We start from the raw sequence: 23,646 nt of genomic DNA, 5'->3' as shown, positions 1-23,646 counted from the left end.
CTGGCCGGGGGGCTCTGGGGAGTCCTGTACAGCCCACGGGCCATCGGCCAGTCCGCCGTCGGGCAAGTCGTGATGAGAATTCACCAAGAGCCGCTCTGTGCCAGGCACTGCTCCAAACACCGCACTTAGCTTCGCCTTTAATTTTCACAACAGTCCACTAAGACCCAGCTGCTTCTTATCCCCGTTTCACCAGCGAACTAGCCAAGGCACGGACACTCGGAGAAGCTCGCCCCGATCTCTGACGTGTCCCCTCCGCCACTCGCCCCCGATCCCTGGTCTGTGTGCAGCTGAATTCACATCATTCCCCACACACACCTCCACCCAAAGGAGGTAGCCCACTGGGGGTCCCAGGTTTAACAGAGGAAGATTGTTCACCCGGAATAACCTGTTCAGGTGAAATGCACACAGTGGTTTAAAAACAAAAAAGAACTCAATTCACCCCAGCATATTCTAGATGCATTTTCTTACCTCCTTTTTCTATTGAGGATTAAGAGATGGGGTCTGAGGGGGTGGAGGGGGTGATTCCTTTTAAGTTTAACTGTTTTTAAATATCTGTAAACAAATTCCATTATTTGCATGCTTCCAGCGTTTCAACTTCACATTTAATCACCTTCTGGATAATTCACTCGTGTGATAGTCCCTAAACTTTTTTCCTGATGTATCTGAAATGCCGTGCAGGGTGAGATGGCATCTCAGAGCCTCATCTCCCTGAGCGGGGTCTCCAGGCTGCAGTGCAGATGGGCCAGGGGTGCCTATTTTCAGGCACATGATGAAACGTGTTCAGATGTGGGACACGGAGGTCCCCCTCTCTGCCCCCTCCTCTTCTCCAGGACACGGAAGTTTCAAATCAGATCACCCTGGTGGAGGATGTCTTAGCCAAGCTGTGTAAAACCATTTATCCACTGGCCGACCTCCTAGCCAGGCCCCTGCCCGAGGGAGTTGACCCTCTGAAGCTGGAGATTTATCTCACTGACGAGGATTTCGAGGTAAGCGCTTCTTCAGGTGGGACAGCATTTGAGCACAGCATGCGTGGCTTGTCAGAGGGTCCTTTCACTCAGGGCGTTTCTTTCCCTCCTTCCAGTTTGCACTAGACATGACCCGAGACGAATACAGTGCACTGCCTGCCTGGAAGCAGGTGAACCTGAAGAAAGCAAAAGGTCTGTTCTGAGTCATGAGATGCTGGAGAAACCTCTGTTGTCACTTTCAATACTGTTGGACCAGGAAAATGGATGTGGTTTTTTGTTTTGGAAGCAGGGTATGGCTAGTCCTTTAAAAAATGTTTTCATCCGCGTTTTCGAAACCTGAAGCGATCAGCTCTCCTGCTTGTTTGGGAGTTGTGTATTTTGTAAATGTTCCAGAAAACTCTCTGGAAACACACCTTCCACGATTCAGCAGATGATGTTCATACGGCATCCGCAGCCTTACGCGCGCTCACGCAGGGGGCCCTCAGCAAAGGCCACGGCACCTTCCATGATTCAGCAGACGGTGTTCATAAGGCATCCACATCCCTACGCGCGCTCACGCAGGGGGTCCTCAGCGAAGGCCATGGCGCTGCCCTCCTGGTCCTGCTAAGCGTTGCCTGTTATTTTTTTTTTAAGCAGTTCCCTTTATAAAGTGTTATTTTGATAGTCTGTGGATTCTAAATATATATATATTTATATAAACACCGTATAAATCAAATATGTATTTAACAAAGCAATATGTATTCATTCACTTTTAAGGGGTTTTTTTTGGTGTCAAAATAATATTAAAAGGTAGTTGCTTCTGTTGAATTAGTTCTGCCACCAATGTGTACCTTCACCCACGTTCAGAGGCATCTCCTTCAGCGTTAAGTCTGACTCGTTCTGAGTGCTGCTTCCGGTGCTAAGATGAACAAAGAATTTATACTTCCAGGCACAGGCTCTTAAGAATCTGTGCAAATCCACCTTTCTACCTTAATATCGCCCCCAAATGTATAGTGCCTTGTATTATGTACAGTTTATATACAGAAAAGTTTGCTCTGCATTTTTTGACGATGGTTTGGAACATTATCTACAATTTTACTCTGAAATGGTAGAAATTTTAAAAAGAACCTCAATTTCTAATACCTGTTGTAAAAATTAAATGTGTCATTTGGCGATGGAAGACTCCAAAATAAAAGCTTCAGAATAAACACGACTATGAATTGATTGGTTCACAATGGTTCCTTTCTGAAAAATATTTTTTTGTAAATGTTAACCTAGTACCAATATTCCACGATTCAGTATTAACTGCCGTAACTTTTAATTTAGCTCAGGGCAAGATGTAATACAAGGCTATAAGACTAAATAGACAGATATTCGGCCCATAAAATAAGTTGTAAGTCCTATGTTGAAGAACATATTTTTGCAAGTCATCATTCAACAGAAGCTCTTTACCCTCAACTATAGCTGTATCTCAAATTCAAGAGCTCAGTGCCTTTCTAAAAACATTGCACACATAAGGCATTTAGAAAGCATTAAAAACTCCTCACCAGGGCTTCCCTAGTGGCACAGTGGTTGAGAGTCCGCCTGCCGATGCAGGGGACACGGGTTGTGCCCCGGTCCGGGAAGATCCCACATGCCACGGAGCGGCTGGGCCCATGAGCCATGGCCGCTGAGCCTGCGTGTCCGGAGCCTGTGCTCCGCAACAGGAGAGGCCACAGCAGTGAGAGGCCCGTCTACCACAAAAAAAAAAAAAAAAACTCCTCACCAGCTCTTATGTTCTTAAACTCCTAGGTCCAAGGGAAAAAAATCTGAAAAAGAAACTAACACAACATTGTAAAGCAACAACACCCCAAGAAAAAGAAAAAGAAAATATATAATTGACTCACTTTGCTGTACACCTGAAACTAACACAACATTGTAAATCAACTGTACTTCAGTCAGTCAGTCAAACCCCAAATCCCTGGTTTTGAACAAACACCACAGAGCCCGCTGTGAGTTACCACCACCCGCCTTGGTCTTAAGTTCACACGTCGATCACAGAATTTCCTTAAACTCCGTCGCTGACTCATGAGCGCCACCCCCCATGCCCCAGAACTGCGCCAGGTCAGGGGTCTCTACTCGCTCTGGCCCTACCACTTGATGACTGTGTGACATTGGGCAGGCATGGAACTGTCCCACCTCGATCTCCTCTTTTTTAAGGAAAAGAAATCAATCCTATAACTGCCCGCCTCCCAGGACTGATTCTGGGCAAGGAGGGCTAGATCCCACTGCTATCAGTGTTACCGTCATGGCAGTGGACTTAGGAAAGCAAGAGGCTTGAAGTTAAGGAACGCAGTCACGCACCCAGAAATGACAGGTTCAACCCAAGCAAGGAGAACCTTCCGAAGAAAAAATGTAGAAGGAAAAGTAGAGGGGTTCAGACTGTGTGTCCCATGGGTAGGAGGCAAAGAGGAGCAGAGAGGGGTGCACAGAGCCGGGAGGACCACCAGTGAGTGTCACAGAGGCTGGGCTGCCTGCGCCATGACAGTCCAGGGAAATCACCTGGATCCTTCGATGCACAGAAAGTAACCAGGGCTGTGATGAGAACTTCCAGAGGACAGCCTGGTGTAGGTGTGACGGACAACACAGAGTCATCAGCCATGCCCATTACCCCAAATTGTCCCAAGTGCTTTCAACCCGCGTACATCCACGGGTACTAAACACGTCCCCCAGCGCTGTGCTCTGTCTGCCTCTCGCCTCTTCTCTGTAAACAGGGCACCCCGTCTTGCATTTCATAATTACCTTTTGCCTCTTTTCTTGAGCTGTTTCCCAACTCTCTCTCTGGCCTGCAGAACTAGATCCTCTTTTATGTGGTTTTGTGATCCTTTTCCCTTCATAGCAGGACATGACCTTTGCATCCTGGGAAAGGACCCCACCTGAACACATGACATGCTAAATCTCAACAACTCAACCACCTGGGCTGGGTGGCACCCCTTCTCCAGTGCCACTCCAAGGCAAACCATCTGGGGAATTTTTTTTCTTTTTTTTTGCGGTACGCAGGCCTCTCACTGTTTTGGCCTCTCGCATTGCAGAGCACAGGCTCCGGATGCGCAGGCTCAGCGGCCATGGCTCACGGGCCCCGCTGCTCCACGGCATGTGGGATCTTCCCAGACCAGGGCATGAACCCGTGTCCCCTGCATCGGCAGGCAGACTCTCAACCACTGCGCCACCAGGGAAGCCCCATCTGGGAATTTTTATTAAAAACAGTTAGTGTTTTCTTCATTTGCTGCTTTTGAACTCAAGGACTTTTAAAGAGGGGAACGGATATCTGGGTGGAGACAAGATGTCACATGTGTCCTGAGGCTCTGGAAGAACTACAGGAATACAAGCAGGTTCCAAAGGACAGGAACCATTGCCCCAGTATGTCCTCCTCGGGCTGTGCCCGGGTCAGGGTCAGGGTCAAAGACTGCTCAGGAGCCCACTTCATTCTCTCCTTATTTTAAAACTTCAGCCGCACTTGTGGCAGAGCTCCCATTCTGGTAAAAGGAGATGCACTCCAGAAACAGCCTGAGAATCCGTTTTGGCCCTTCACTTTTGTTTTTCTTGCCTTCTGATTATAAAAGTAACACTGTCTACACAGAGACTTGTAGTACACAAATGTTCACAGCAGCATCATTCATAATAAGCCAAACCTGTAAACAGCCCACCTGTCCATCGGCTGAGAAACAGATAAACAAACAAAACGTGGTACATCCACACAATGAAATACTATCCAACAGGAAAGGGAACAAAGTACTGATCCACGCTGCAACATGCATGGACCTCAGAAACATCATCATTCAAGGATTGGGAGTTGGGGATCAGCAGATGCAAACTAGTATATATAAGATGGATAAACAACAAGGTCCAACTGTAGAGCACAGGGAACTATATTCAATATGCTGAGATAAACCATCATGGAAAAGAATATGAAAAAATATATGTATAACTGAATCACTTTGCTGTACAGCATAAATTAACAAAACAAAAAGACAACTCACAGAATACAAGAAAATATTTGCAAATGGGACCAACAAGGGATTAATCTCCAAGATACACAGATAGCTCATACAACTCTATGTCAAAAAAATAAACAACCAAGTCAAAAAATGAGCAGGAGATCTAAATAGACATTTCTCCAAAGAAGACATACAGATGGCCAAAAAGCATATGAAAAGATGCTCACCATCACTAATTATCAGAGAAATGCAAATCAAAACTACACTGAAGTATCACCTCAGACTGGTCAGAATGGCCATCATCAAAAAGTCTACAAACAAATGCTGGAGAGGGTGTGGAGAAAAGGGACCCTCTTGCACTGCTGGCGGAATGTAAACTGATACAGCCACTATGGAGAAGAGTACGGAGGTTCCTTAAAACACTAAAAATAGAATGGAACAAGGGGTAGATGGCGGAAGAGTAAGACGCGGAGATCACCGTCCTCCCCACAGATACACCAGAAATTCATCTACACGTGGAACAACTCCGACAGAACACCTACTGAACGCTGGCGGAAGACCTCAGACCTCCCAAAAGGCAAGACACTCCCCCACGTACCTGGGTAGGGCAAAGCGGAGAGATTCCCGCACAGAGGACCGGTGCCGACCGCCACTCACCAGCCCGAGAGGCTTGTCTCCTCACCGACCGGGGCGGGCGGGGCTGGGAGCTGAGGCTCGGTCTTCAGTCAGAGCGCGCTGGCGGCGTGAACACAGCCTGAAGGGAATTAATGCGCCACGGCCGGCCGGGAGGGAGTCCGGGGAAAAGTCTGGAGCTGCCGAAGAGGCAAGAGACTTTTCCTTCCCTCTTTGTTTCCTGGTGCGTGAGGAGAGGGGATTCAGAGCGCTGCTGAAAGGAGGAGCTCCAGAGACGGGCGCGAGGCGCGCCTGAAAGCGCGGACCCCAGAGACGGGCGTGGGACGCTGGGGCTGCTGCTGCCGCCACCAAGAAGCCCCTGTGCGAGCGCAGGTCACTCTCCACACCTCCCCTCCCGGGAGCCTGTGCTGCCCGCCACCGCCACGGTCCCCGGCTCCACAGACAACATCCCCGGGAGAACGCACGGGCGCGCCTCGTGCTGACGCAACGTCACGCCGGCCTCCGCCGACGCACGCTCGCCCCGCCTCCGTGCCCCTCCCTCCCCCGCGGCCTGAGGGAGCCAGAGCGCCCGAATCAGCGGCTCCTTTAACCCCGTCCTGTCTGAGCGAAGAACAGACGTCCTCCGGCGACCTACACGCAGAGGCGGGGCCGAATCCAAAGCTGAGCCCCGGGAGCTGTGCGAACAAAGGAGACAAAGGGGAATCTCTCCCAGCAGCCTCAGAAGCAGCGGATTAAAGCTCCGCTATCAACTTGATGTACCCTGCGTCTGTGGAATACCTGAATAGACAACGAATCATCCCAAATTGAGGAGGTGGACTTTGAGAGCAAGATTTATGATTTTTTTCCCCTTTTCCTCTTTTTGTGAGTGTGTACGTGTATGATTCTGTGTGAGATTTTCTCTGTAGAGCTTTGCTTCCATCATTTGTCCTAGGGTTCTACCCGTCCGTTTTTTTAAAATTTTTTCTTAATAATTATTTTTTATTTTAATAACTTTATTCTATTTTATCTTAATTTTATTTTACTTTATCTGCTTTCTTTCTTTCCTTCCTTCCCTCCTTTAGACAACAAATCATCCCAAATTGAGGAGGTGGACATTGAGAGAAAGATTTATGATTTTTTCCACTTTTCCTCTTTTTGTGAATGTGTATGTGTATGCTTCTGTGTGAGATTTTGTCTGTATAGCTTTGCTTCCACCATTTGTCCCAGGGTTCTATCCGTCCGTTTTTGTTATAATTTTTTGCTATTAATAATTATTTTTTATTTTAATAACTTTATGATATTTTATCATACTTTTTTCTATTTTATCTTCTCTCTTTTTTTTCCTACCTTCCCTCTTTCCTCCCTCCCTCCCTTCTTTCTTCCTCTCTGTCTTTCTGTCTTTCTTTCTACTTTTACTCCCTTTTATTCTGAGCCGTGTGGATGAAAGGCTCTTGGTGCTGCAGCTAGGCGTCAGGGCTGTGCCTCAGAGGTGGGAGAGCCAACTTCAGGACACTGGTCCACAAGAGACCTCCCAGCTGCACATAATATCAAACGGCAAAAATCTCCCAGAGATCTCCATCTCAACACCAGCACCGAGCTTCACTCAACAACCAGCAAGCTACAGTGCTGGACTCCCTATGCCAAACAACTAGCAAGACAGGAACACAACCCCACCCATTAGCAGAGAGGCTGCCTAAAAACATAATAAGTCCACAGACACCCCAAAACACACCACCAGACGTGGACCTGCCCACCAGAAAGAAAAGATCCAGCCTCATCCACCAGAACACAGGCACTAGTCCCCTCCACCAGGAAGCCTACACAAGCCACTGAACCAACCTTAGCCACTGGGGACAGACACCAAAACAACGGGAACTACGAACCTGCAGCCTGAGAAATGAGACCCCAAACACAGTAAGATAAGCAAAATGAGAAGACAGAAAAACACACAGCAGGTGAAGGAGCAAGATAAAAACCCACCAGACCTAACAAATGAAATAGGCAGTCTACCTGAAAAATAATTCAGAATAATGATAGTAAAGATGATTCAAAATCTTGGAAATAGAATAGACAAAATGCAAGAAACACTTAACAAGGACCTAGAAGAACTAAAGATGAAACAAGCAATGATGAACAACATAATAAATGAAATTAAAAATTCTCTAGGTGGGATCAATAGCAGAATAACTGAGGCAGAAGAACGGATAAGTGAGGTGGAAGATAAAATAGTGGAAATAACTACTGCAGAGCAGAAGAAAGAAAAAAGAATGAAAAGAACTGAGGACAGTCTCAGAGACCTCTGGGACAACATTAAACACATCAACATTCGAATTATAGGGGTTCCAGAAGAAGAGAAAAAGAAAGGGACTGAGAAAATATTTGAAGAGATTATAGTTGAAAACTTCCCTAATATGGGAAAGGAAATAGTTAATCAAGGCCAGGAGGCACAGAGAGTCCCATACAGAATAAATCCAAGGAGAAATACGCCAAGACACATATTAATCAAACTGTCAAAAATTAAAAACAAAGAAAACATATTAAAAGCAGCAAGGGAAAAACAACAAATAACACATAAGGGAATCCCCATAAGGTTAACAGCTGATCTTTCAGCAGAAACTCTGCAAGCCAGAAGGGAGTGGCAGGACATATTTAAAGTGATGAAGGAGAAAAACCTGCAACCAAGATTACTCTACCCAGCAAGTGTCTCATTCAGATTTGATGGAGAAATTAAAACCTTTACAGACAAGCAAAAGCTGAGAGAGTTCAGCACCACCAAACCAGCTTTACAACAAATGCTAAAGGAACTTCTCTAGGCAAGAAACACAACAGAAGGAAAAGACCTACAATACGAACCCAAAACAATTAAGAAAATGGGACTAAGAACATACATATCGATAATTACCTTAAATGGAATTGGACTAAATGCTCCCACCAAAAGACACAGATTGGCTGAATGGATACAAAAATAAGACCCATATATATGCTGTCTACAAGAGACCCACTTCAGACCTAGAGACACATACAGACTGAAAGTAAGGATATGGAAAAAGATATTCCATGCAAATGGAAATCAAAAGAAAGCTGGAGTAGCAATTCTCATATCCGACAAAATAGACTTTAAAATAAAAACTATTAGAAGAGGCAAAGAAGGACACTACATAATGATCAAGGGATCGATCCAAGAAGAAGATATAACAATTGTAAATATTTATGCACCCAACAGAGGAGCACCTCAATACATAAGGCAAATACTAACAGCCATAAAAGGGGAAATCTACGGTAACACATTCATAGTAGGGGACTTTAACACCCCACTTTCACCAATGGACAGATCATGCAAAATGAAAATAAATAAGGAAACACAAGCTTTAAATGATATATTAAACAAGATGGACTTAATTGATATTTATAGGACATTCCATCCGAAAACAACAGAATACACATTTTTCTCAAGTTCTCATGGAACATTCTCCAGGATAGATCATATCTTGGGTCACAAATCAAGCCTTGGTAAATTTAAGAAAATTGAAATTGTATCAAGTATCTTTTCCCACCACAATGCTAAGAGACTAGATATCAATTACAGGAAAAGATCTGTAAAAAATACAAACACATGGAGGCTAAACAATACACTACTTAATAACGAAGTGATCACTGAAGAAATCAAAGAGGAAATAAAAAATACCTAGAAACAAATGACAATGGAGACACGATGACCCAAAACCTATGGGATGCAGCAAAAGCAGTTCTAAGATGGAAGTTTACAGCAATACAATCCCACCTTAAGAAACAGGAAACATCTCGAGTAAACAACCTGACCTTCCACCTAAAGCAATTAGAGAAAGAAGAACAAAAACCCCCCAAAGTTAATAGAAGGAAAGAAATCATAAAAATCAGATCAGAAATAAATGAAAAAGAAGGAAATGATAGCAAAGATCAATAAAACTAAAAGCTGGTTCTTTGAGAAGATAAACAAAATTGATAAACCATTAGCCAGACTCATCAAGAAAAAAAGGGAGAAGACTCAAATCAATAGAATTAGAAATGAAAAAGGAGAAGTAACAACTGACACTGCAGAAATACAAAGGATCATGAGAGACTACTACAAGCAACTCTATGCCAATAAAATGGACAACCTGGAAGAAATGGACAAATTCTTAGAAATGCACAACCTACCAAGACTGAATCAGGAAGAAATAGAAAATATGAACAGACCAATGACAAGCACTGAAATTGAAACTGTGATTAAAAATCTTCCAACAAACAAAAGCCCAGGACCAGATGGCTTCACAGGCAAATTCTATCAAACATTTAGAGAAGAGCTAACACCCATCCTTCTCAAACTCTTCCAAAGTATAGCAGAAGGAGGAACACTCCCAAACTCATTCTACGAGGCCACCATCACCTTGATACCAAAACCAGACAAGGATGTCACAAAGAAAGAAAACTACAGGCCAATATCACTGATGAACATAGATGCAAAAAGCAAACAGAATCCAACAGCACATTAAAAGGATCATACACCATGATCAAGTGGGCTTTATTCCAGGAATGCAAGGATTCTTCAGTATACGCAAATCAATCAATGTTATACACCATATTAACAAGTTGAAGGAGAAAAACCATATGATCATCTCAATACATGCAGAGAAAGCTTTCAACAGAATTCAACACCCATTTATGATAAAAAAAAACCCTGCAGAAAGTAGGCATAGAGGGAACTTTCCTCAACATAATAAAGGCCATATATGACAAACCCACAGCCAGCATCATCCTCAATGGTGCAAAACTGAAACCATTTCCACTAAGATCAGGAACAAGACAAGGTTGCCCACTCTCACCACTCGTATTCAACATAGTTTTGGAAGTTCTAGCCACAGCAATCAGAGAAGAAAAGGAAATAAAAGGAATCCAAATCGGAAAAGAAGAAGTAAAGCTGTCACTATTTGCAGATGACATGATACTATACATAGAGAATCCTAAAGATGCTACCAGAAAACTACTAGAGCTAATCAATGAATTTGGTAAAGTAGCAGGATACAAAATGAATGCACAGAAATCTCTGGCATTCCTGTACACTAATGATGAAAAATCTGAAAGTGAAATTAAGAAAACACTCCCATTTACCACTGCAACAAAAAGAATAAAATATCTAGGAATAAACGTACCTAAGGAGACAAAAGACCTGTATGCAGAAAATTATAAGACACTGATGAAAGAAATTAAAGATGATACAAATAGATGGAGAGATATACCATGTTCCTGGATTGCAAGAATCAATATTGTGAAATGACTCTACTACCCAAAGCAATCTACAGATTCAATGCAATCCCTATCAAACTACCACTGGCATTTTTCACAGAACTAGAACAAAAAATTTCACAATCTGTGTGGAAACACAAAAGACCCCGAACAGCCAAAGCAATCTTGAGAACGAAAAAAGGAGCTGGAGGAATCAGGTCCCCTGACTTCAGACTATACTACAAAGCTACAGTAATCAAGACAGTATGGTACTGGCACAAAAACAGAAATATAGATCAATGGAACAGGATAGAAAGCCCAGAGATAAACCCACGCACATATGGTCACCTTATCTTTGATAAAGGAAGCAGGAATGTACAGTGGAGAAAGGACAGCCTCTTCAATAAGTGGTGCTGGGAAAACTGGACAGGGACATGTAAAAGTATGAGATTAGATCATTCCCTAATACCATACACAAAAATAAGCTCAAAATGGATTAGAGAACTAAATGTAAGGCCAGACACTATCAAACTCTTAGAGGAAAACATAGGCAGAACACTCTATGACATAAAACACAGCAAGATCCTTTTTGACCCACCTCCTAGAGTAATGGAAATAAAAACAAAAATAAACAAATGGGACCTAATGAAATGTCAAAGTTTTTGCACAGCAAAGGAAACCATAAACAAGACCAAAAGACAACCCTCAGAATGGGAGAAAATATTTGCCAATGATGCAACTGACAAAGGATTAATCTCCAAAATTTATAAGCAGCTCATGCAGCTCAATAGCAAAAAAACAAACAACCCAATCCAAAAATGGGCAGAAGACCTAAATAGACATTTCGCCAAAGAAGATATACAGACTGCCAACAAACACATGAAAGAATGCTCAACATCATTAATCATTAGAGAAATGCAAATCAAAAGTACAATGAGATATCATCTCACACCAGTCAGAATGGCCATCATCAAAAAATCTAGAAACAATAAATGCTGGAGAGGGTGTGGAAAAAAGGGAACACTCTTGCACTGCTGGTGGGAATGTGAATTGGTACAGCCACTATGGAGAACAGTATGGAGGTTCCTTAAAAAACTACAAATAGAACTACCATATGACCCAGCAATCCCACTACTGGGCATATACCCTGAGAAAACCATAATTCAAAGAGTCATGTACCAAAGTATTCATTGCAGCTCTATTTACAATAGCCCGGAGATGGAAACAACCTAAGTGTCCATCATCCGATGAATGGATAAAGAAGATGTGGCACATATATACAATGGAATATTACTCAGCCATAAAAAGAAATGAAATTGAGCTATTTGTAATGAGGTGGATAGACCTAGAGTCTGTCATACAGAGTGAAGTCAGAAAGAGAAAGACAAATACCGTATGCTAACAAATATATATGGAACTTAAGAAAAATAAAATGTCATGAAGAACCTAGGGGTAAAACAGGAATAAAGACACAGACCTACTTGAGAATGGACTTGAGGATATGGGGAGGGGGAAAGTTAAGCTGTAACAAAGCGAGAGAGTGGCATGGACATATATACACTACCAAACATAAAATAGATAGCTAGTGGGAAGCAGTCGCATAGCACAGGGAGATCAGCTCGGTGCCTTGTGACCAACTGGAGGGGTGGGATAGGGAGGGAGCTGCAAGAGGGAAGGGAAATGGGAACAGGTGTACATGTATAAGTGATTCACTTTGTTATAAAGCAGAAACTAATACACCATTCTGAAGCAATTATACTCCAATAAAGTTGTAGAAAAAAAAAACCTAAAAATAGACCTCCCATATGATCCCACAATCCCACTCCTTGGCAGATATCTGGAGAAAACTGTAATTCGCAAAGATACCTGCACCCCTACGTTCACAGCAGCACTATTTACAATAGCCAAGGCATGGAAGCAACCTAAATGTCCATCGACAGAGGAATGAATAAAGAAGATGTGGTACATATACACAATGGAATACTACTCAGCCATAAAGAAAGAACAAAATAATGCCATTTGCAGCAACCTGGATGGACCTAGAGATTATCATACTAAATGAAATAAGTCATAGAAAGACAAATATCATATGATATCACTCATATGTAGAATCTAATTTTTTTTAATGATACAAATGAACTTATTTACAAAACAGAAACAGACTTAGAGATATCGAAAACAAATTTACGGTTACCAGAGGGGAAAATGGGGGGAAGGGATAAATCAGGAGCTTGGGATTAACATACACACACCACTACTATATACAGGATAGATAATCAACAAGGACCTACTGCATAGCACAGGCAACTCTACTCAGTATTCTGTGATAACCTATATGGGAAAAGAATCTGAAAAAGAATGAATATATGTATATGTATAACTGAATCGCTTTGCTGTACACCTGAAACTAACACAACATTGTAAATCAACTACACTCCAATAACATTTAAATAAATAAATGGGGGGGGGGAAGAAACGTCATTCAATGAAAGAAGACGGACACAAAAGGCCACATATTGTTCAATTCCATTTATATGGAATTTCCTGAAAAGGCAAACCCATTCAGACAGATCAGTGGCGGCTCGAGATGGAGATGGGAGTGAAGGGGACTGGGGATGAGCACCAGGGAACCTTTCTGGGGGGCGGGGGGGTGCTGACGGAAACGGTCTAGAGCTGGATTCTGGTCATGGCGGCACAACTCTGCAAAAGCACTAGAACGTACTGAGCTGTGCACTTGCGTAGGTGTATTTTACAGCATATGGTATCATGCCACGAGGGTGCTGCTTCAAAAAAATAGTAAGACCAATCTATGTGGAAAATGTCAGCATTGTAAGGATACATAATTTAGGGATGGAAAATCATAGCTATTCTTGCTGTTAAAGAAATAATCATTCCTGACACTGGTCAAGACAGTAAGGCAGGGACTTCCCTGGTGGTCTGGTGGTTAGGACTCAGTGCTTCCACTGCAGGAGGCCCAGGTTCAATCTCTGGTTGGGGAACTAAGATCCCACAAGCTGTGAGCTATGCACCCCCAGCCCCCCCAAAAAAGACAGTATGGTGGACGTTACTCAGAACAATCATGATAGGTGTAGGGGCCACTGCTGAAGGGGAGAGAGACTGGGCTCAACTCCAGATACAGTAGGAAGATTGGGGATGTGTAGTGAAGAAGCAGAGGTGGAGTGTGGGCATCAGTGGATGGAGAATCACCGAGAGGAAACATCAGGGTAAGGGGGGGATCTGGCTGTATCAACCTAAGAGGACTCCTGCTGAGTGCAGGTCAGGGTGACCAGACACCACCTTGGGGGATGCTGGAGACACCCGATCAGATAATGACGGTGATGAGACATCAAGGGTGAGTGAGCATCTTGCTCCATGTGGGCCTGTCCTGGAGGCCATGCCCAAGGACAGGCTCAGAGTAGCCTGACTCAAGCTTGGCCAAAGACAGTGTCTTCATCACCACTTCCCATATATAAGTACTTCAGTCGTTTGATTTATAGTCTTCTAGATTCTTCTTTACATCAACTAACATAGAGATGTATGCTCATGTTTTGGGGTTTTTCTAAGGGAAAAATTGCATTTGTTCTTCGGCATGTTAGTCTCCCATCAACAGCAGGGCTCAGACACTGGTCTCTGGATGTTGATCTGGGTGTGTGTGAGGTTCTGCGGTCACGTGGGGCACAGTGTGAAGGCCCAGATCAGCATTCAGTGCTGCTCACAGAGGGTGGGCGGCATCCGGCCAGGGCCCAGAGGGAGGATTTGGGGATTGGTTTTCAAAGGCCTTTCTTGATCTGAGATCCAGATCCAGAGTCAGGGCCAGAAGCCTCAGTACAGGCCTCTGTGCAAAGCAGATCAGCAGTGTAGTGAGAGACTAGTAAGGGTCAGGGGGACAATAACACATCAAGGTCAAGGTCATGATTCAAATGCGAACAATGGAGTGTCAAATTGAAAACTGAAATAATGGGAAATTGAATAGATTGGTACAGTATTTGACCCAAAGAAAAACCCCTACTTTACTTCCTCCTTTACTCGTAAGAAGTCAGTGCAGGGGGAGCGACGAAGGTGGAGGAGCCGCAGGGCGCGGAGTTCACCCTTCCCCACAGATACGTCAGCGCGGCAACGTCAGCACGGCATCGACACGTGGCATGAGTCGCACAGAACACCCGCTGGACGCTGGCGGAAGACCTCAGACTGCTGAAAGGGCGAGAAAACCTCCACGCACCTGGGTAGGAAGGAAGGAAGGAAGGAAGGAATCGGGATGGGACCTGTGCCCGGGGGAGGAAGCTATGGAAGAGGAGACAGGGAGACCAGCCAGGACACGAGGGAGTTTCAGAGCCTCAGAGGAGAGCACGGCGGCCGGTCTGCGGCAGCCAGAGCAGAGGGAGAACTGCACGGACAGTCAGTGCTGCAGCGCTGCACTCCCCAGCCTGAGGAGTGAGTCCGCCGGTGCAGGTGGGGGCTGGGGGCTGGAACTCGGGCTTCGGAGGTCAGACCCAGAGAGGGGACTTGGGTTGGCTGTGCAGAAGCAGCCCAGGTAGGCTGGCATCTGGTGCAACCGCAACTGAGGGTGTAGGCAGATGAAGCATGGGCCGCCTTAGAGGCCAGGTGCGATTGTTTGGGGGGTGCACGAAGGAAGGGGTGGGACCTGGATTGGAGCCTTTTTCCCTGTGCAGGCACTCGCAGAGGGCAGGACGCCACCTGCACGGGCTCCAGGAGTGGTCAAGAGCCGCCTCCACTCCCATCGCATGGTCCGGGGGCAGGCCTGGGCCTCCACAGCCACCAAGAACCCCAGGACTGGGCACCAGCCACCATGTCTGCATACCCCCTATCAAGGGGATAATGATCAGCACACGCTGAGGAAGTGGGTGATGGGCATCAATACTAAAAACAGCCTCGGGCTTCCCTGGTGGCGCGTTGGTTGGGAGTCCGCCTGCCAATGCAGGGGACACGGGTTCGTGCCCTGGTCTGGGAAGATCCCACATGCCGCTGAGCGGCTAGGCCCGTGAGCCATGGCCGCTGTGTTTGCGCATCTGGAGCCTGTGCTCCACAGCGGGAGAGGCCGCGGCGGCGAGAGGCCCGCGTACCGCAAAAAAAAAAAAAAAAAAAAAAAACAGCCTTCACGCCAAATATATTAAACCCACACAAGCTACATAGGGTGACTTCTGAAAATAAACAGCCCTCCAAGACCACAGTAGATAATTGCTTCTCTTAAACTCACAGAGTAAAAGAAATATCAGTAAAATGAAGAAGTAGGAGAACCACTACACCAGTGAAAAGACCAAGAGAATTCCCCAGAAATAACAAACATTGAAACAGACCTCTTCAGTTTAATAAACACCAATTTAAAAAAGGAGATAATTAAAATACTGAAGGAATTAAGAAAGGCTATCGACAGAAATGCAGATTACTGTAAAAAGGAACTAGAAGATATAATGAGTAAGCAAGAAAAATGAGAAAACTCATTTGCAGAGATGAAAGCTGAGCTAAAGGCAATGAATAGCAGAATTAATAATGCAGAAGAAAGAATAAGTGACCTGGAAGAGAGAATAATGGAAATCACCCAATCAGGATAGCAGACAGGAAGCCAAATAAAAAAAAATGAAAGCAATATGAGACCTATGGGATAATACAGAGTGTGCCAACCTACATGTAATAGGGATTCCAAAAGGAGAAGAAAGAGAAAAGGGGATCAAAAATGTATTTGAAGAAATTATGGCAGAAAACTTCCCAAACCTAAAGAAGAAAACAGACATCCAGGTACAGGAAGCACAAAGACTCCCAAACAAAATAAACCGAAACAGACCTACACCAAGACATATTATAATAAAAATGGCAAAAGTTAAAGATAAAGAGAGGATTCTAAAGGCAGCAAGAGAAAAACAAAAGAGTTAATTACAAGGTAACCCCTGTAAGGCTATCAGCTGATTTCTCTACAGAAACGTTGCAGGCCAGAAGGCAGTGGCTAGGCATATTCAAAGTCCTGAAAGGGAAAAAATCTGCAACTTAGGATACTCTACCCAGCAAGATTATCATTTAGAATAGGAGGAGAGTTAAAGAGTTCTCAGACAAGCAAAAACTAAAAGAATACAGCAATACTAAACCTGTTCTAAAGGAAATATTGAAAGGTTTTTTCTAAATAGAAAACAAGTAAGAATCTATACGAAAGAGAAAATCGCAATTGGAAAGCAAATCACTTAAATGAGCCAGTACACAGATTAAAAAAACAAAAATCAAATCAAAAAATTTCTATGAAGGTGATGATAACCACAATGAACAGCAAAAGGATGAACAGGAAGGTGTAAAGGAGGACATCAAAGTCATAGAGAGACGGAGAGGAGAGAAAGAAAATGTCAAGTTCTTTTTTTTCCTAGAATGTGTTTGAGCCTATATGACTGCCAGTCTAAGGCAAGTAGATAATAGGAAGGGATTAATAACATACTTGAAAAACAGGGTAACCACAAATTAAAAATGTAAAATAGATTCACAAAACCAAAAAGAAAAGAACATAAGTATAATAAAAAAAAATCATCAAACCACAATAGGAAAAAGAAAAAGAGACAAGGAAGAAATAATCAGTGGGAAGACAAGGTTTAAAATGGCAATAAATACATATCTATCAATAATTACCTTAAATGTCAATGGACTAAATGCTCCAATCAAAAGACAGAATGGCAGACTGGATTAAAAAAAAAAACTGGAACCTACAGTATGCTGCCTACAAGAGACATACTCTAGGGCAAAGGACACACATATATTGAAAGTGAGGGAATGGAAAAAGATATTTCATGCAAACAAAAATGACAAGCAAGCAGAGGTAGCAATACTCGTATCAGACAAAATAGACTTTAAAACAAAGGCCATAAAGAAAGATAGAGAAGAACACTATATAATGATAAATGCATCAATACAAGAAGAGGATTTTACACTTGTCAACATATATACCCCTAATATAGGAGCACCCAAATACAACAAATACGAACAGACATAAAGGGAGAAATTGATAGAAACACAATAATAGTAGGAGACTTTAACACCCTGCTCACATCAGTGGACAGATCTTCCAGACAGAGAATCAATAAGGCAACAGAGGGCCTCCCTGGTGGCGCAGTGGTTGAGAGTCCGCCTGCCGATGCAGGGGATACGGGTTCGTGCCCCGGTCTGGGAGGATCCCATATGCCGCGGAGCGGCTGGGCCCGTGAGCCATGGCCGCTGGGCCTGCGCCTCCGGAGCCTGTGCTCCGCAACGGGAGAGGCCACAACAGTGAGAGGCCCGCATACCGCAAAAAGAAAAAAAAATAAATAAATAAGGCAACAGAAATCCTAAATGATACAATAGAACAGTTAGACTTAATTGACATTTTCAGGACATTGCATCCAAAAACACCAGAATATACATTCTTTTCAAGTGCACATGGAATGTTCTCTAGGACTGACCACATACTAGGGCACGAAACAAGCCTCAGCCTCAACAAATTTTAAGAGTATAGAAATTATCTCAAGCATCTTTTCTGACAACAACGACATGAAACTAGAAATTAACCACAGAAAAAGAAATGAGAAAAAATGATTAACTGGAGACTAAACAACAAGCTACTAAAACACCAATGGATCAAAGAGGAAATCAAAGAGGAAATTTAAAAATACCTTGAGACAAATGACAATGAAAATACAACTATACAAAATCTATGGGATGCAGCAAAAGTAGTTCTTAGAGGGAAGTTCACAATGATACAGGCCTTCCTCAGAAAACAAGAAAAATCTCAAATAAACAACCTAACCTACGACTTACATAATTAGAAAAAGAAGAACAAACAAAACCTAAGGTCAGCAGAAGGAAGTAAATAATAAGGATCAGAGAGGAAAAAAATAAAATAGAGATTAAAAACAATAGGAAAAAAAAGCAATAAAACCAAGAGCTGGTTCTTTAAAGGGTAAACAAGATTGACAAACCTCTGGCCAGGCTCACCAAGAAGAAAAGAGAGAGAACCCAAAGAAACAAAATTAAGAAATGAAAATGGAGAGATAACAACTGATACTGCAGAAATACAAAACACCACGAGGGAATACTATGAACAATTATATGCCAACAAATACAACCTAGAAGAAATGGACAAGTTTCTAGAAACATACAGCCCACCAAAATTGAATCAAGAAGAAGCAGATAATTTGAACAGACCAATCACCAGAAGTGAGAGAGAATCTGTAATTAAAAAAAAAAAAAAAAAAAACTCCCTACAAACAGAAGTCCAGGATCAGATGGCTTCACAGGTGAATTCTACCAAACATACAAAGAAGAACTTACACTCATCCTTTTCAAACTCTTCCAAAAAACTGAAGAGGAGAGAACACTCCCAAAGACATTCTATGAAGCCACCATCACCCTGATACCAAAACCAGACAAAGATATCACCAAAAAAAAAAAAAAGTTACAGGCCAATATCTTTGATGAATATAGATGCAAAAATTCTCAACAAAATATTAGCAAACTGAATCCAACAACACATAAAAAAGATCATACACCAGGACAAAGTGGAATTCATCCCTAGTTCACAAGGATGGTTCAGCATATGCAAATCAATCAATGTAATACACCACATAAACAAAAGAAAAGACAAAAACCACATGATCACCTCAACAGATGCAAAAAAAGCATTCAACATTCATTCATGATTAAAAAAACCTCTTACCAAAGGGGGTATAAAGGGAACATATCTCAATAAAATAAAAGCTATTTATGACAAACCCACAGCCAATATAATACTCAATGGTGAAAAGCTGAAAGCCTTCCCGCTAAAGTCTGGAACAAGACAAGGATGCCCACAATCACCTCTTCTATTCAACATAGTATTGGAAGTCCTACCCACAGCAATCAGACAAGAAAAAGAAAAGTTATTTCAATTGGAAGGGAAGAGGTAAAATTGTCACTATATACAGATGATATGATACTATATATAGAAAACCCTGAGGACTCCCCACGAAAACTACTAGAACTGATAAATGAATTCCGCAAGGTAGCAGAATACAAGATTAACATACAGTTATCAGTTGCATTTCTTTACACCAAAAATGAAATATCAGAAACGGAATGTAAAAAAAAAAAAACCTCTTAAAATTGCACCCCCCCAAAAAAAAACATACATGGGAATAAACCTGACCAAGGAGGTAAAAGGCTTATATGCTGAGAACTATAAAATTGCACCTATAAAATTGTAGTAGTAAAGGAAATTGAAGATGATTCAAAGAAATGGAAGAAAGATATCCCATGTTCTTGAACTGGAAGAAGTAATATTGTTAAAATGGCAATACTACTCAAAGCAATCTACAGATTTAATGCAATCCCTATCAAATTACCCATGACATTTTTCACAGAACTAGAACAAATAATCCAAAAAGTTATATGGAACCATAAAAGACCCAGAAATGCCACAGCAATCCTCAGGGGAAAAACCAAAGCAGGAGGCATAACTCTCCCAGAATTCAGACAATACTACAAAGCTACAGTAATCAAAACAATGTGGTATTGGTACAAAAACAGAATATACGGATCAACGGAACAGAACAGAGAGCCCAGAAATAAACACACACACCTACGGTCAATCTTCAACAAAGGAGGCAAGCATATAAAATGGGAAAAAGACAGTCTCTTTAGCAAGCGGTGCTGGGAAAATTGGACAGCTGCGTGTAAGTCAGTGAAGTTAGAACACACCCTCACACCATGCACAAAAATAAACTCAAAATGGATTAAAGACATATATAAGACATGGCACCATAAAACTCCTAGAAGAGAACAGGCAAAACATTCTCTGACATAAATCATATCAGTGTTTTCTTATGTCAGTTTCCCAAGACAATAGAAACAAAAAGAAAAATAAACAAATGGGACCTAATCAAACTTAGAAGCTTTTGCACAGCAAAGGAAACCATGAACAAAATGAAAAGACAACCTTTGGAATGGGAGATAATATTTGCAAATGATGTGACTGACAAGGGCTAAATTTCCAAAATATATAAACAGCTTATACAACTCAACAACAAAAAAACAAACAACCCAATCAAAAAATGGGCAGAAAACCTAAATAGACATTCCTCCAAAGGAGACACACAGATGGCCAACAGGCACATGTAAAGCTGCTCAACATCACTAATTATTAGAGAAATGCAAACCAAAACCACAATGAGGTACCAGCTCACACTGGTCAGAATGGCCATCATTAACAAGTCTACAAATAACAAATGCTGGAGAGGGTGTGGAGAAAAGGGAACCCTCCTGCACTGCTGGTGGGAATGTAAGTTGGTGCAGCCACTATGCGGAACAGTATGAAGTTTCTTCAGAAAACTGAAAATAGAGCTGCCAATATGATCCAGCAATCCCACTCATGGGCATATATCTGGACAAAACTATAATGCAAAAATATGCATGCACCCCTAATGTTCATGGCAACACTATCCACAATAGCCAAGACACATGGACACAACCTAAATGTCCATCGACAGATGAATGGATAAAGAAGATGTGGTACATATATACAATGGAATATTACTCAGCCGTGAAAAAGAATGAAATAATGCCATTTGCAGCAACATGGATGGATCTAGAGATTATCATACTAAGTGAAGTCAGACAGAGAAAGACAAATATAATATGATATCACTTATATGTGGAACCTAAAATATGACACAAACGAACTTATCTATGAAACAGAAATGGACTCACAGACAGAGAGATCAGACTTGTGGTTGCTGGGGCTTTGGGGGGTGGGAGGGTGGTACAGAGAGGGATGGAGTGGGAGTTTGGGATGAGCAGATGCCAACTGTTATTACATAGGATGGATCAACAAGGTCCTACTGTAGAGCACAGGGAACTATATCCAGTCTTCTGGGATAAACCGTAATGGAAAAGAATATAAAAAAGAGTGTATATATATATACATATGTATAACTGAGTCACTTCACTGTACAGAAGAAATTAGCACAACATTGTAAATCAACCATACTTCAATAAAATAAAGAAAAAAAGTCCCCAATTCACCCACCTGTCCCCCAAACCCATTGCCTTCCATGTCGGAGGCTAAGATACCTGGCGGGGCTATGGGTGCTGGAAACACAGTACCGGGGGCGGGGGGCGGAGGGGGTCACCCAGGGCAAGGAGCGCAGACCCCAGGCTCTCCGGTGCCCGTCCCTGTCCTGCCCCTTACAGCTGTTAACCTTGAGCAAGTTCCTCACCCTCTCTGTGCCCCAGCTTTATTCCCACCCACAGGATAGGGTTGCCGATGGCAGTACCCACCCCACATAAGATTGTAGGAAGTAACAGACTGGGTGCCAGCGAGTGCTTCCCGCGTGGCAACAGGGCGGGAAGGAGAAGCTGAATCGCCTTGCCTTCTAGGAGAAAGGACCTGTCAGCCTGGGGAGTAATTCAGAGCTCGAACAACAGAGGCTTCTCCTCTCTGTGCACTTGGAGGGGGTAACAGAGACCCTGGGCGGGAGGGGTGGCGGAGCCAGGCCTCGCGGGGGGTCTTCGCACAGCCGACCTCGTAACTGCGCCAAAGCCCGCCATCTCTATCGGCCCCTCCCCCCAGGCAGCCCCAAGCAGGCGCGCAGCTTAAGGGAGAAAACAGCGCTCGCTATGCAGAAACCCACGCCCAGACAGAGCGCTTCCCCCAGCGCCCCCCAGGGTGGAAGGGCTTCAGCGTCCCCTGGGGTAGGTGAGACCTCATTCCTGAGGGCCAGTCAAGCCTGAAATTTCTTCTTTAACACTGAATTTAACCCAGGGATGATGTCTTAGGGGGAGATGTTTTCTGTTTATATCCAAATGGTCCTCTGGCCAATTAATTTATATTAATTTTGAAATAACGTGTCAATTGCATTCTTCCGGCTGAAAAGCCAGAACTCAGAGCCTGGACTGGCCTGGGGAGGAAGTAGGGAAACGACAGAAGAAGGACGTCTGGCCCAGGGCCCGCAGCGCGGAGCGAAGAGCGGTGGGGCCAGCAGGTGGCGCTGTCGCTCGCAGCGGATGCGGAGGAGCCGGGCCGCCCCGCCCCCACTCCCCCACCTCGCCTCGCCCCGAGTCACCGTCCCTAAAGCAGCGCACGCCCTTGGGCACGGGGGTCGGGGTCGGGCTGGGGCTAAGACCTCCCCCGCAGGGCCCCATCTGACCCCGAGCGACCCCATCTCTGCCGGTTGATTTGTTTCCAGCACAGAGAACTTGAATCCGGTGACCCGAGGGGAGGGGCTCCCATCCCGCTGCTCCTCCTCTCCATCCCCTGCTGCCCGCGCGCAGGGAACCTTCCCAGAAGCAAATCCAGCTCGTGAGGCCAGCCCTGCGGCGAGAAATCTCACAGTTAAATGAAACTGCCCCAAATCGGGGGGTTCCGCGGGCCACGGATCATCTTGCTCTCAGCATCCGTCCCCTGTACACATTTTCTTTCCTGGCTTCTGTGAGTGTCTCCCCTTGGCCAGGTTTGCCATCCACAGAAGGAAGGTGATACCTTTCTTAGAAGCAATTAGTTAATGTCAGGAAAGCTCTCCGTGGGTGAAAAGCGCTAAATTCTATTTACCAAATACTTAATCAGCCACGCTTGGGGGAATGAGTCATCATCAGCTATTCAACTTGCTGAATAACCAGAGAAAAAGGCATGATCAGGAAATTCATCTTAAACACAGGTTTGCATAGATTTTGTACCTGTCAGGACTACGAGGGAGAATTTTCGAATTAGCGCTCGGATTCCTCCCTGCCTGGCAGGACCCTGAAGTCCCGGGTCCCCTTCCTCCTCAGCCCAGGGGGCCCAGCAGCAGCATCGGGGTGGGGGGGAGGCTGGCCGCAGCTTCCCTGCCTAAGCTCCTCCGGGGCCTGGCAGGCCACAGCATCTCTTCTCCTCT

The 23,646-nt window shown here is 43.8% G+C and overlaps 1 protein-coding gene across 10 annotated transcripts in view; it reads left to right on the top strand.

Moving 5' to 3' along the window:
* The window catches only part of SVIL (supervillin), a 243,371-nt gene extending 241,230 nt beyond the window's left edge, over nucleotides 1-2,141 (top strand). For all 10 annotated transcript variants that reach the window (XM_060097838.1, XM_060097837.1, XM_060097833.1 and 7 more), the window contains 2 exons: nucleotides 831-986; nucleotides 1,082-2,141. In XM_060097838.1, coding sequence (XP_059953821.1) covers nucleotides 831-986; nucleotides 1,082-1,168 — 243 coding nt within the window. In that variant the 3' untranslated portion in view covers nucleotides 1,169-2,141. The remainder of the gene's footprint in view (nucleotides 1-830; nucleotides 987-1,081) is intronic.
* Nucleotides 2,142-23,646: the final 21,505 nt, after the last annotated feature.

Source organism: Mesoplodon densirostris, chromosome 4 (assembly GCF_025265405.1).
Source record: "Mesoplodon densirostris isolate mMesDen1 chromosome 4, mMesDen1 primary haplotype, whole genome shotgun sequence".
Classification (NCBI taxonomy): domain Eukaryota; kingdom Metazoa; phylum Chordata; class Mammalia; order Artiodactyla; family Ziphiidae; genus Mesoplodon; species Mesoplodon densirostris.
This window is presented reverse-complemented; position numbering and strand designations above follow the sequence as displayed.